This window comes from Amyelois transitella, chromosome 9, assembly GCF_032362555.1.
Source record: "Amyelois transitella isolate CPQ chromosome 9, ilAmyTran1.1, whole genome shotgun sequence".
NCBI lineage: Eukaryota > Metazoa > Arthropoda > Insecta > Lepidoptera > Pyralidae > Amyelois > Amyelois transitella.
Window position 1 is genome coordinate 31,920 of NC_083512.1, and position 12,468 is coordinate 44,387.

The following is a 12,468-nucleotide window of genomic DNA, read 5'->3' on the forward strand; positions in this document are numbered from 1 at the left end:
TCTCTTCGTCTCGACGCGGCCATCCATCCTGCACCCCCTTTGTTCCCGATCCTTGTGGTTTTTCATACTTTTTCGGCGTTTTTCTCTTCTAACGGTTTTTTTGCTATTTAAATACCTTTTTTCATCCCTAAACTAATTTTTTCCCTCCGAACTCCCTCTTTTTACTTCTGAATATCGTTCCTGCTGCCTATCCCCTCATTTTGCGCCATTCCCGGTAAAAATCCGACTCAATTTCCCTTTGTTTTTCTTGTTTTTAGTAGTTTCAGTTATCAAAAATCACACTTTTTTCTCGGTAATTCAAATTTTTTATATCAAACCCTGTCTAATTAGTTTCTGTCTATCATCCCGTTAATTATTCCCTATCGTTAGACACCAAAATCATCAAATTCGGTTCAGTAGTTATTTAATTATTAATTTTTTTCCGTAATTTTCATAGAAACCGAGGTTACCTAATACGTGAGGTGCACAAATCGATCACCCATCTCTTGAGTACTTACACCAACTTGTGATACCTCAATCTCTTCGTCTCGACGCGGCCATCCATCCTGCACCCCCTTTGTTCCCGATCCTTGTGGTTTTTCATACTTTTTCGGCGTTTTTCTCTTCTAACGGTTTTTTTGCTATTTAAATACCTTTTTTCATCCCTAAACTAATTTTTTCCCTCCGAACTCCCTCTTTTTACTTCTGAATATCGTTCCTGCTGCCTATCCCCTCATTTTGCGCCATTCCCGGTAAAAATCCGCGGAAAAATCGCCCCCCCGCCCACCCTGGTTTTCTCAGCTAGGTAAACACCGCTCGCCGACGTAAGTCGAAACCGCAAATCGACTTTTTCCCCTTAAATTTTTTCTATCTTTTGATTAGTTCTTATTGTCTATCCGGTTCTAAAAACTATTTCTGACTTGTTCTCATCGTTCTAGAAGCAATAGTTTTATTTTAATAGCTCATTTTAGTCCCACGTATATTGGTAAATTCTTGTTGTCTACTGATTACACCATGGTGCTCACCCGGTCTCCCACCCGGAAGGAGGCGACCACTCGGCCTCCCCCTGCACCCCCCACGCCCCCTCCACCTTCTCCACCTCTACCGAGCCATTCCAGGGCCTTCTTAACAGCATCCGGCCCCTCCGACCAAGCGAATGTGTCGCCAACCAGCGAAATCGGTGCTCTGCTCACCCCTAACGTGGACCTTCATGTGTCTTCCGATTCCGAAATGCCCCGGCTGCAGTACGTGTCGGACAGCGAGTCAGTTAGCGGCTCACAAATCAGCGCCATAAGCATGAGCGACACCCCTCAACTATCTACCCCTCAAATATCCACCAAAACTGCACCAACCTCTAAACCGACTACTGGCAAATCGAGTAAGTCCGCCAATAGTAACATGGTCATAGAGTTGCCGGCTCACTCTGAGGAGGTGAAAGGCATAGACTCGTTCATGACCGTGATAACGAAACTGACTTACACGATCAATAAAGCCGTAAACGAGGGAAAGAGCGTAACGGCATCCAATAAACGGCTCATCTCCACGGCAGCGCAAGAGATCCAAAGAGCTGCGCAGGCGCTAGCAAGGGTCAATGAGGCCGAGCCGAAAACTGCGCCTCCTCCGGCTTCAGAGAGCCTCCCGGATCAGAGCTCTATTGTCTCGGTCATCCGGGAGAGCATCCGCGAGGAGCTGAAGGCCATGTTGCCGGCTCCAGCGCCCTCTCCACCGGCGCTCACTAAATCTTTTGCCGCGGCCGTGGCGACGCCCTCCCCAAAACGCATCCCTCCCCCTTCGCGCACCCTACCTTCAATAATAGTCAAAACCAAAGAAGCCAGCGACAAACAGACAGTCGTATATGACGAATGGAGGAAGCACATTTCCTTCCGCAACTCAACTTTTGCCCCCAACAAAGTAAAATCTCTGCGCCAAAATATGATAAAGGTCGAATTCGACACAAATGAACAGCGCGACGAAGTCTTACATAAAGTAAATAACATACCCGGAATCGTAGCGGAGGAGTCAAAACTTCGTCGCCCACTCGTCATCCTGAAGGGAGTCAGCAAGGAGGTACAGAGGGAGGAATTGGTGGACGTGGTAAGCCACCAAAACCAAATCCCACCCGAGGACGTCCGCCTTTGCTTTCTCCTCAAAAACCGCAACGATCGCTTTTACAACGCAGTGTTAGAAGTGGCCCCGGCAATCCGACGTAGGCTGGTCGAGGGTGGGCGTGTCAACGTGGAGCATCAGCGGGTGCACGTGGTGGACTTTAGCCGCTTCGTGCAATGTTACAAGTGCCTGCAGTTCGGGCACACTAACGGCAAATGCACCGCAGAGTTCTACCCGTGCGCCCACTGCGGCTCCACTGCTCACCACGTTACCTCGTGCCCTGACCGTGCCAACCCTGACAAAAAGTGCTGTTATAACTGCAAATCTGTGCGTAGCGCGAACACAAACCATGCAGCCACCGACAATAAGTTATGCCCTAGAATAGTCAACGCAGTCAAATCCCTACAGGAAAGCACCGACTATGGTTATTAACAACAAACTAAAGATTATACAGTGCAACCTCCAGCGCTCTTATATTTCACAGCAGGAATTCTTTAGGTATTTTCACCTAAATTCCTATGACATCGCTTTAATTTCCGAACCATATGTGGGTGCCTCCCTCGAGGTAAAACCCCCTCCCGGTATAAACATCTACCAATTCCCAAATGGCTCACGAGTCAAGGCTTGCATCGTAACAACATCTAAGGTGGCAGCTCTGGGAATTACGCAGCTTTCCACCGCAAATCTGGTCATAGCTAGAGTCAGTCTGGGTCTTAACAAATTGGAAGTAGCATCCTTTTATATTGAACCAAACATGGACAACGACAACACCATTAAAAAATTGGATCGTTTCCTCCGGTCAGCAGGTTCATCCTTGCGGCTGGTTGGCGGCGATGCCAATGGCAGCCACCAGGAGTGGGGCGAAGCGTCGGCGAACTCCCGAGGGGAGGACGTTGTCGCGGTCATGGCCTCGCACAACATGGTCGTCTGCAACGTTGGTCATGTTCCTACCTTCGAAGCGATCCGACATGGTGCCCATTGTTCATCGGTAGTCGATATCACCTACTCGTCCCAGAGTCTTGCGGACGCCGTTCACAACTGGAGAGTCAATAGCGACGCTTGCCCATCCTCAGACCACAATGCTGTCGAATATGAGCTTCATACTGCACGCAGACCAGAAAAGCCCAAAAGTACAACTACATTTAGGTTTTCGACATACCGTGCCGATTGGGATAGGTTTCGTGAAAAGCTCAACGAAAGAATGGAGCCACTGATCGCCCAAACTCAATTGGACTCTCTCACTGGCATCGGGCTGGACCGGGTAGTAGACCGCTTAACCGCGATTGTGCAGGACACCTGCTACAGCACGCTCCCCCGCAAACTAGGAGCTAAGTTCTACAACCCGTGGTGGTCCGATGAGTTAGAACTACAGAAGAAGGAGTGCATTCGTCTACACCATCGCCTCCACGACCTAAAGAAGTCAAAGAAACCCCTCGATGAGGTAATAAAACTATATAGCAAAGCTAAACAAGAGTATGCCCGGACCCTCTCGAAAACATCGACTGATCATTTTCGACAGTTCTGCGAGGCGCAAGGCAAGGAAGACGTTTGGGCGGTCACAAACCGTATCATCAAGGACTCACCACTGAGGAGACCTCCACAAACACTCAATTGCGGTGGAGCATTCACTGACAGCGGCGAAAATACAGCTTCCGCGCTCCTCAAACACTTTTATCCTGATGATACCCCCGACAATTCCAACGAACATCAAGAGACGCGGGCCGCAATGTCTGAATCACCCAACACAGAAGACGATCTACTGTTTTCAGAGGCAGAGATCCGAGAATGTCTCTCTCACATCAGCCCTAAAAAAGCTCCAGGAGCCGACCACCTCACTTCAGACATTTGCGGCGCGGTCTTTGAGGCCCAACCGGACTTCCTTACGGCTCTGTACAATAGATGCCTACAGACAGGCCATTTTCCTAAACCCTGGAAACGAGCGGTAGTCAAGATTTTGCCGAAACCGGGCAAAACCGATATGGACTCGTTGAGCTCGTACAGACCCATTGGATTAATCTGTGTTTTCGGAAAAATCCTCGAAAAGCTCATCGTTAAAAGGATTATGTACAAAGCGGAATGCGAAAACTCTCTGAATACCAACCAGTTTGGCTTCAGGGAGCAAACTTCAACAACAGACGCCCTCGGAAAAGCCTTAGAGGTCATCAGGACAGCAAAATCCAACGGTCGCCAAGTAGTGGCAGTGTCGCTGGACATCAAGGCGGCATTTGACAATGCATGGTGGCCAGCACTTTTCAAGCGACTCCAACACATCAAATGCCCCAAAAATATCTACCACCTTATCAGAAACTACGTCACTGACAGGATCGTCACTTTAAATTATGCGGACGGCGAGGCCTCCAAGAGCATGTCTAAGGGTTGCGTCCAGGGCTCCGCGTGCGGACCAGTGTTTTGGAACCTGATACTGGACGAGCTTTTGAACATCCAACTCCCTGAAGCCGCGCATATTCAAGCGTTTGCAGATGACGTACTCCTAATCGTTGAGGGCAAGACTCGGGAGGAAGTCGAGACTGCCACCGGGAAGTGTCTTGATGTCATATACTCATGGGGGAAAAGAGTCAAGCTTCAATTCGGTCCGGAAAAAACCCAAGCCATCTCTTTCACTGCACAAACCAAACAAGCCCGAATAACTATCAGCAACACCGTCATTCCAATATTGCAACAGATCAAACTCCTAGGGGTCATAATCGACGATAAATTAAACTTTATACAACACTCGAAATACATAATAGGAAAAGCCACCAAGATATTCAAAAATCTGTGCAAATTCGTCAGGCCGACTTGGGGCGTCCACTCTGAAAATGTAGAATGCATTTACAGACAAGTAATCACACCCATCATCACTTATGCTGCTGGAATCTGGGGAACGGCCATCAAGTTTTACTCAGTACGGCAGGCACTACGAGCATTTCAGAGAGCATTCGCGATCAGAGCCATAAGAGGGTTCCACACCATCTCTGCGGTAGCCGCTGAGGCCCTAGCGCAATTTCCACCCCTTCATCTGGTGATAAAAGAGGCTTACGAAGTCCACAACATAAAAACGACGGGTACTTTTGAGGACCTACCACAGGATATCAAACTTCACAGACGTGTCCCTATAAAGGATCTCTTACACCCCGCTAGCCGGATCTCCATCTCTTTCGCCGAAGCCACAACACAGAATGACACAACTGAGCTCATTAACCCGGACGCTCCCAACATCTTTACTGATGGCAGTAAAAAAGAGGACGGACAAGCGGGGGCATCCTTTGTGGTGATGATGGAAGATCAACAGCCAGTAATAAAGAAATTTAAGTTGTGCCGCACTACTTCGGTCTTTATGTGCGAACTATTTGCCATTACAGAAGCCCTAAAGTGGCTCAAAAATTCAAACCGAGACTTTGCCGAAGCCCTCATCTTCTCGGACTCTCAATCTTCCCTTAAGGCCATCCAAGACCGCAGCAACACCGACCCTCTAGTCAACCAAATTCACCATCTCATCTCCTTCCTCTCATCCATCCACATAACCGTCAAATTCATTTGGACTAAGGCTCATGTTGGCATAGTGGGGAATGAGATAGCAGATGTTGCGGCGAAAGAGGCCGCCGAGAAGAAAACCGCAACACTGCTAAACCACTTCCCACTCTCACACGCCAAGCGACTTCTGCGTCAGCGCACTTTAGACGCTTGGCAGTGTGAATACGAGGCGGCCCCACAAGGGGCCATCACAAAATCTTTCTTCTCATCCATACATGCAATAGCCGATTTCAGAAAATTTGTAAAAATCTCCTTCACCATCACACAAATCCTAACTGGACACGGATACCACAAATCATATCTCCACAAATACAAAATAACTGAGGACGATCGTTGTCCTTGCGACGACGAGACTCCTCAGGATGTGCACCACCTTTTAGAACACTGTCCAATATTCTACAGTAGCCGCGAAAAATACACAATGATGTGCCTTAAAATGAAAATCGAACCTTTTAACTTTGTCGCGCTTACTAAATCCGAACAAGTCACTAAATACTTCATAGAGCATGTAAATTACATAGTCACACACCTAAAACAAATAAATGGCACTTAAAGCTACTAAATCTGCTCAAGTGATGTAGCGAAGATGCGGTACCTGTATCAAATAGCAGGTACCCATCACCGCTAATCTTCCTACAATTAAATTGAGAAAATTAGTCATACATATTCTTGCCCACAAAATACATAAGCTTTAAAAAAAAAAAAAAAAAAAAACCTAACCTAACCTAACCTAACCTAACCTAACCTAACCTAACCTAACCTAACCTAACCTAACCTAACCTAACCTAACCTAACCTAACCTAACCTAACCTAACCTAACCTAACCTAACCTAACCTTTTTTTTTTTTTTTTTTTTTTTTTTTTTTTTTTTTTTTTTTTTTTTGTTCTCGTAGGAGGAAACCCATTTACAGGCGACCCAGGGGAAGGGGATCTCCCCTGGAGTGTGGGACTCCCGGGTCGCTAATCGGCCCAGACTACCCACTAAAACCTCCTACGGCGTTTCCGCACCAGCCGTTGTTGGGGGCGCCGTGGGATCGCAAGCATTCTACCACGACGCCCCCCGGTTTCGCCTTACGGCGCGATTAGGGTAAACGGCGGGCGTATTGCGCCCGCCGTCTGCCTCTTCGTCCTCGCCGGCATGGGAGCGCTTCAGCTCTCGCTTCACGCTCCCTCTCAGCGGTCTCCTTCTGCGACATTACCGTCTCGCAGAAGCAGGACATCGCGTCCCAGCATCTCTCGCTGCCCAGCATCTTACTGACGATGCAGTGCAGCGAGAGATCGCGGTCGCCCAGGGCCACTGCTAGGGCCACCCTTTCTGTGGCCCACCTCTCACATTCTGCCAGGGTGTGTTGAGCCGTGTCGTCCGGCTCCCCACACTCGTGGCAGACCGGGCTTGGCTCTCTGCCTATTGTATGCAGGTAATGACCGAAGCACCCGTGTCCGGTCATCACCTGCGTCATTCTGTACGTCAGTTGGCCGTACTTTCTATCCATCCAATCTTCGAGCGATGGGAGGAGCGCCCCGATGGTACGTATACCATACTGGGAGTTTTCTAGCTCATCTCGCCACCGCTCTTTCAACCTGTCTACGGCCAACTGACGGGCCCCTCTCACTTCTCTTGGGGCGGGCCTTTCCCCGAGAGCTCGTCTTCTCGCCCGCTCCCAATAAACCTCCGCCTGAATTTTTGCGTCCATGTCCCATGGTGGGGTGCCGGCCAATACGCATGCCGCCGCCCAAGCCACCGTTACGTAGGCCCGAGCTATGCGGTTGGCCACCACTCTTTGTGGCCTTCGCAGCTGGGCCACGTTGGCTCTGGAGAGCTTATCTGCCCAGATTGGCGCCCCATATAGTGCCATGCTCCGGGCTACGCCCGCATATAGTTTCCGGCACCGGGCGCTAGGCCCTCCGACATTGGGCAGCAGCCGGCCCATGGCCGATGCTGCACCGACTATCCGGGGTGCTAGTTGTTTAAAGTGCTCCCGGAAGTCCCAGCGTGGGTCCATGGTTATGCCCAAGTACTTAATGTACGGCTTCACCTGGACCCTTTCCCCACCTATTGGAATGGACGCTCCCTCAGGCGGTTTCCAGCCCCTTTTGCCAAAGACGATGACCTCGCACTTGCTGAGGGCCACCCTGAGCCCCAGCAGCCTGACGCGGGTGACCATCAGGTCTGCTGCGACTGCAGCTGTCCTGAGGGTGCTCTCCAGCTTCTCACCCCAGATGGCCACCATCGTGTCATCCGCATAGCAGATGACGGTCATCCGGGGGAGTAGGCTCCCGCGGATGGCCCAGTCAAAGCCGATGTTCCAAAGCAGGGGTCCTAGCACTGACCCCTGAGGAACACCGCAGGTCATCGCCCTGGCTTTCCTCCCTTCTCTGTCCTCGTAGAGCACCACCCTCTCAGAGAGGTAGTGCCCTACGAGGTTTCTCAGATAGAGAGGCACTCCGTGGTATCGGAGTGCCTCCTTTATTACCTCATATGGGAGGGAGCCGAAGGCGTTTGCGATGTCTAACGAGACACCCACGGCTCCTCCCTTCCTTTTTATTGCGTCCTCCGAGAATTCGCGGAGGGCCCCTATCGCATCAACGGTCGACCGCCCTTTTCTAAAACCAAATTGGCGGTCCGACACGTTTGGTCCGACATTTTCCAGATGCTGGATGATTCTGGAGGCGACAATTCGTTCCAGCAGCTTACCAGTCTCATCCAGCATCAGTAGGGGCCTCCATCCCGAAGGGGAGTCCTCGGGTCGGCTCTCCTTTCTGAGCAAGCAGAGTCTTCCCTCTTTCCACGGCCTGGGAAACCGCCCAGACGACAGACAGTCGTCGAATAATTGTCTGAGGCGGCTCCCGAGGTGTTTTGCGACCACCGGTAGAATCAGACCGGGGACGCCGTCCGGGCCTGGTGCCTTTTTGCAGGCTGTCAGACGTGTCATACCCCGGTCGAACTCATCATCCGTCACCGGTGGCACTGGGGCCGTGGTGGACTCCCGCTCGGGGACCTGCATACTCGGAGGAGCAAATTCTTGGGCCGATGGGAAAAGGCCTTCAACAATTTTATTGAGGAGGTCCGGTTCCAAGGAGGCCGTGGGGGGGGCGTGGCGCATTTTGTTGCGAACTACCCTATATGGCCTCCCCCATGGGTCCCTGTCTAGCGTGGCCAGAAACGCTTCGTGGGCGTCGTCTTTCGCTTTGGCAATTGCTACCGACAGGGCCTTTTTGGCCTCCTGGAGGGCAGAATAGAGTCGGGCCTCCTCCCCGTATTCGCGGTTGCGCCGCCGCCTGCATCTGGTGTACTCCCTGCGGGCACGGTTGCTGATAGATCTGAGTGCAGCGATGTCCTCAGACCACCAGTGTACCTGCCTTTTAGCAGGCGGCGGACCAGACCTCCTCATGGATGCGTCGCACACCTCAGTGAGCGACGCGCGAAAGCCACGTGCCCTTTCCTCCACACCAAGGGAGCGGCTTGGTATGGGTTCTCTCCACTCTATTACCATGGCAGCCTCTTCAGCCAGGTCCCTGTTGAGGCTAGCCATATTCCACCTGGGGAACCCCTGGCGTCTCCCTCTGCCTCGAGTGGGCTGTTGGGAATGGGGCGTATTGGAGACCGACATCCGTATGTAGCGGTGGTCGGAGAGGGTCTCCACGTCCTCCAGGACGCGCCAGTCCTCAATGCGTGCAGCAATACTCGAGGTCGCGAGCGTCACGTCCACTATCGAGGCACCATTTCGCCGCACGCATGTGGAAGTGTTGCCCCGGTTTAGGACTTCAAGCCCCATTCCCACCGCCCAATCATAGAGTGTTACCCCTCTTGGGCTGGTTATGGGAGAACCCCACGCAGAGTGTTTGGCGTTAAGGTCTCCCATTAGCATGATCGGTGTCGGCGCCGCACCCTCGACCACTTGCCCCACTCTCTCGAGGAGGCGCTCAAAGGCACGCAGCGGTTCATTGGGGGAGAAATATGCTGCGACAATTACAATATTTCCCCATTTCACCGCTACGTACCCCCTGCCGTTCTCAATCTTCGAGAGAGGTGGGCGATTGCCAGTTTGTGGGATGGTCACCGACACCAGCCCTTCTGTGTCTCCAGCCCAATTAGGGAGGGAGGGGACGCAATAGGGTTCCGATATGACGGCAGCGTCAATGCCCCACTCCGCCAAGTGCTGGACCAAGAGGTCTTGAGCACGAGCGCAGTGGTTGGCATTGGCCTGCAGCACCTCAAGGCGGGGAGCAGGCCGTACCGGCATCAGTGCTCCATGGCGCGGCCCTCCGAGGCCTCGGTCGTTGCCAGGGCCGATTTGCCTCTTATGCGAGGGGGGTTGCAGGCTTTCCCCCCCATGACATGTCCTGGCGGCAGTTTAGCGGCATGGCACACTGCACACCATGGCTCTTTGACCTGGCATTCACCAGTGGTGTGGCCCGTTTTGCCGCAGCGGTGGCACATCGATGATCTGTCCACCGGGGATGGACAGAGGGCCCTAGTGTGGCCCATGCCCATGCAGCGGAAGCATCGCATGGGCAGGGCTTCAAGCCCTTTGACTTTGGCGGCCGACCATCCGACCAGGAGGCGTCCGAGCTCTATGAGAGAGTTGGCAGCCGCCACAGGGCAGGTTAAAATGGCTGCCCCAGTCTGGTCTGGCGCCATACGGATAGCGCCAACCTTAATTTGCCCCGGTGGGCATTTCCCAGCTGCAGCTGCAGCTTCTCTGAGGGCCTCCAGAGTCACTGCCTCATCGAAGCCGGAGACCTTGACTTGTGCCGTTTTATACGGCCGAGATATCTCCGCTTCGTTGCCTATCAATTCCCGGACCTTCTCAGCAAGAGCGTCCGCTGCGGCCCCGCTGTCTGCTCCAGGAACCTCTATTATCCGAGCCCCCGTAGCACTCCTGCGCACCGAAACATGGTCCACCCCAATGGACGGTAGTTTGATGGTGGTGACCTTGGCCATTATCGATTTATAGTCCATATCGGACTCCGGCTTCAGGGTCACCACCACCGCTGCTGACTTCGGTGGGGTGAACGCCTTCCTTGGTGGCGGTTTTGCTGCCGCTTTGGGGGCTTGGGTTGGTTTCCCCTTCCCTTTTCTTTTCCCTTTTTTCTTTCTGGCTACCGTTGTCCACACCTCCGTGCCTCCAGGGTTCGGGGACGCCTCAGTGGGAGGTATTCGGGAGGGGCCTGGCGTTGGCTCACGTGGCCGAGCTTTGGTTTTGGCCTTGGCCTTGGCCCTGGTTTGCGGCACCGGTCCGGGTCTTGCAGGTGGCATGAGGGTTGACCCTGTGTTGCCCTCCCTGCCGTCTAGATCTTCAGCTTTTTGTTTTTTTCTGTCAGCCGCCAGTGGCGGGCGCAGAATTGGTTCTGGGGCGAGTATGCCCCTCTTTTCGGCTTCATTCAACCGGGTCGTCACCATTTCTCCTATTTTGAGGAACAGGTTCCTCTCAATGGACACCTCAAACTCTTTGAGGACGTCCTTGATTTCCGCCATTGTGACTGGTCCTGAGGTGGACGGCCCGGTAGATTTTTCGGCATAGGCCTTCCGAAGAGCCCTCGTCTCCTGCTCCAGCTGCGCCAATTGCTCCCGCATCCTTCTGTTGTCAGCAGTCAGAATTCTGACTGCTGCCGACTCCTCCTGGTGCATTTCTATTTTATCAGCTGCATCTAAGATGTGCTGACAGGCATCCTTCATGGATCGCCACACTGTGCCTTTGAGGTTGCCGGATTTACCGGCTTCCTCCAGTACATTTCCAACAGACGTCCGTACAACGTCAAGTTGTTCGTCAACGATGCTGCTGGCGGGCTTGGGTGGCGATGTCTGTGTGCGCCGACCAGCGTGACGGCCCCTCGTAGCTGTGTTAATTTTGGGGCCTCGCGATCTTAGTGCAGACCCCTCCAGTGCCTTCCGTTTACGGGGAACACTGCCCCCGTCGTTCTTGTTATCCTCCGTCATGATGACCTCCGGAAGGCTATCGTTGTCCTCGTCGGATGTCGGTGCGAGGATCAGTGACCCTCGGCTTGTCGACCGTGTCGACAGTTGGGAGGGACTTGCGTCCCTCTGGCGGTAAGTGCCCCCCCCAGATACGGTGGGGCAGCCCACGCCCGAAGGCGTGGGGAGGGATTCTCCGACTCCTTGGGAGTCGGTACCCTCCTGGGGTATGATCGTTTTCTTAGACGCCATATTCATGAGTTTCCTTTTTTTTTTTTAACAGGGTGAGGTCCCTGAACTCCTCCACCTCTTCAGTGGGCGCTTGGGACGGGGCTCCCCCCCCGCCATTCATCCCATCGGCACGCCCGACCTTGGGATTAGGGTTATTTTTTATTGAGGTTTTCTTCCTCGCAACAAACGTCCCCGGCCCCATCAATTTGGGGTAACGAGTTGCCCGGCGCCGAGCCGAAACCTGACGCCGCGCGAGCCACATCCACTCACTGTCTGAGGGCAGACAAGAGGGAGCAACTGGTAGACGGACCTGGACGCAAAAGCGTCTGCCCAGAAGCCGGTTAGGCTATTCAGCCCGTCCATGTGTCAGGACATTTGCCGATGAATAACAAGACCCCTAATAGCGGGGAGTTATTAACCATCGCCCAGGGTGCACCAGCCCAGTGTCTTGTCAGCCCGCCGCTATCACCGGATCAAAGATCAAGCAACAGAAGCAAAGCTTTCAAGGTACTGAGCCAACGTGGAGGTTTCCTGACCGTAGCACCCCAACCTAACCTAACCTAACCTAACCTAACCTAACCTAACCTAACCTAACCTAACCTAACCTAACCTAACCTAACCTAACCTAACCTAACCTAACCTAACCTAACCTAACCTAACCTAACCTAACCTAACCTAACCTAACCTAACCTAACCTAACC

At 52.7% G+C, this 12,468-nt stretch overlaps 1 protein-coding gene across 1 annotated transcript; it reads right to left on the minus strand.

Annotated features, from left to right (window-relative positions):
• Positions 1–9,862: 9,862 nt before the first annotated feature.
• Positions 9,863–11,788, minus strand: LOC132902090 (uncharacterized). The gene has a single exon (XM_060945896.1). The coding sequence runs from the start codon at positions 11,786–11,788 to the stop codon at positions 9,863–9,865; it is 1,926 nt and encodes a 641-aa protein (XP_060801879.1).
• Positions 11,789–12,468: the final 680 nt, after the last annotated feature.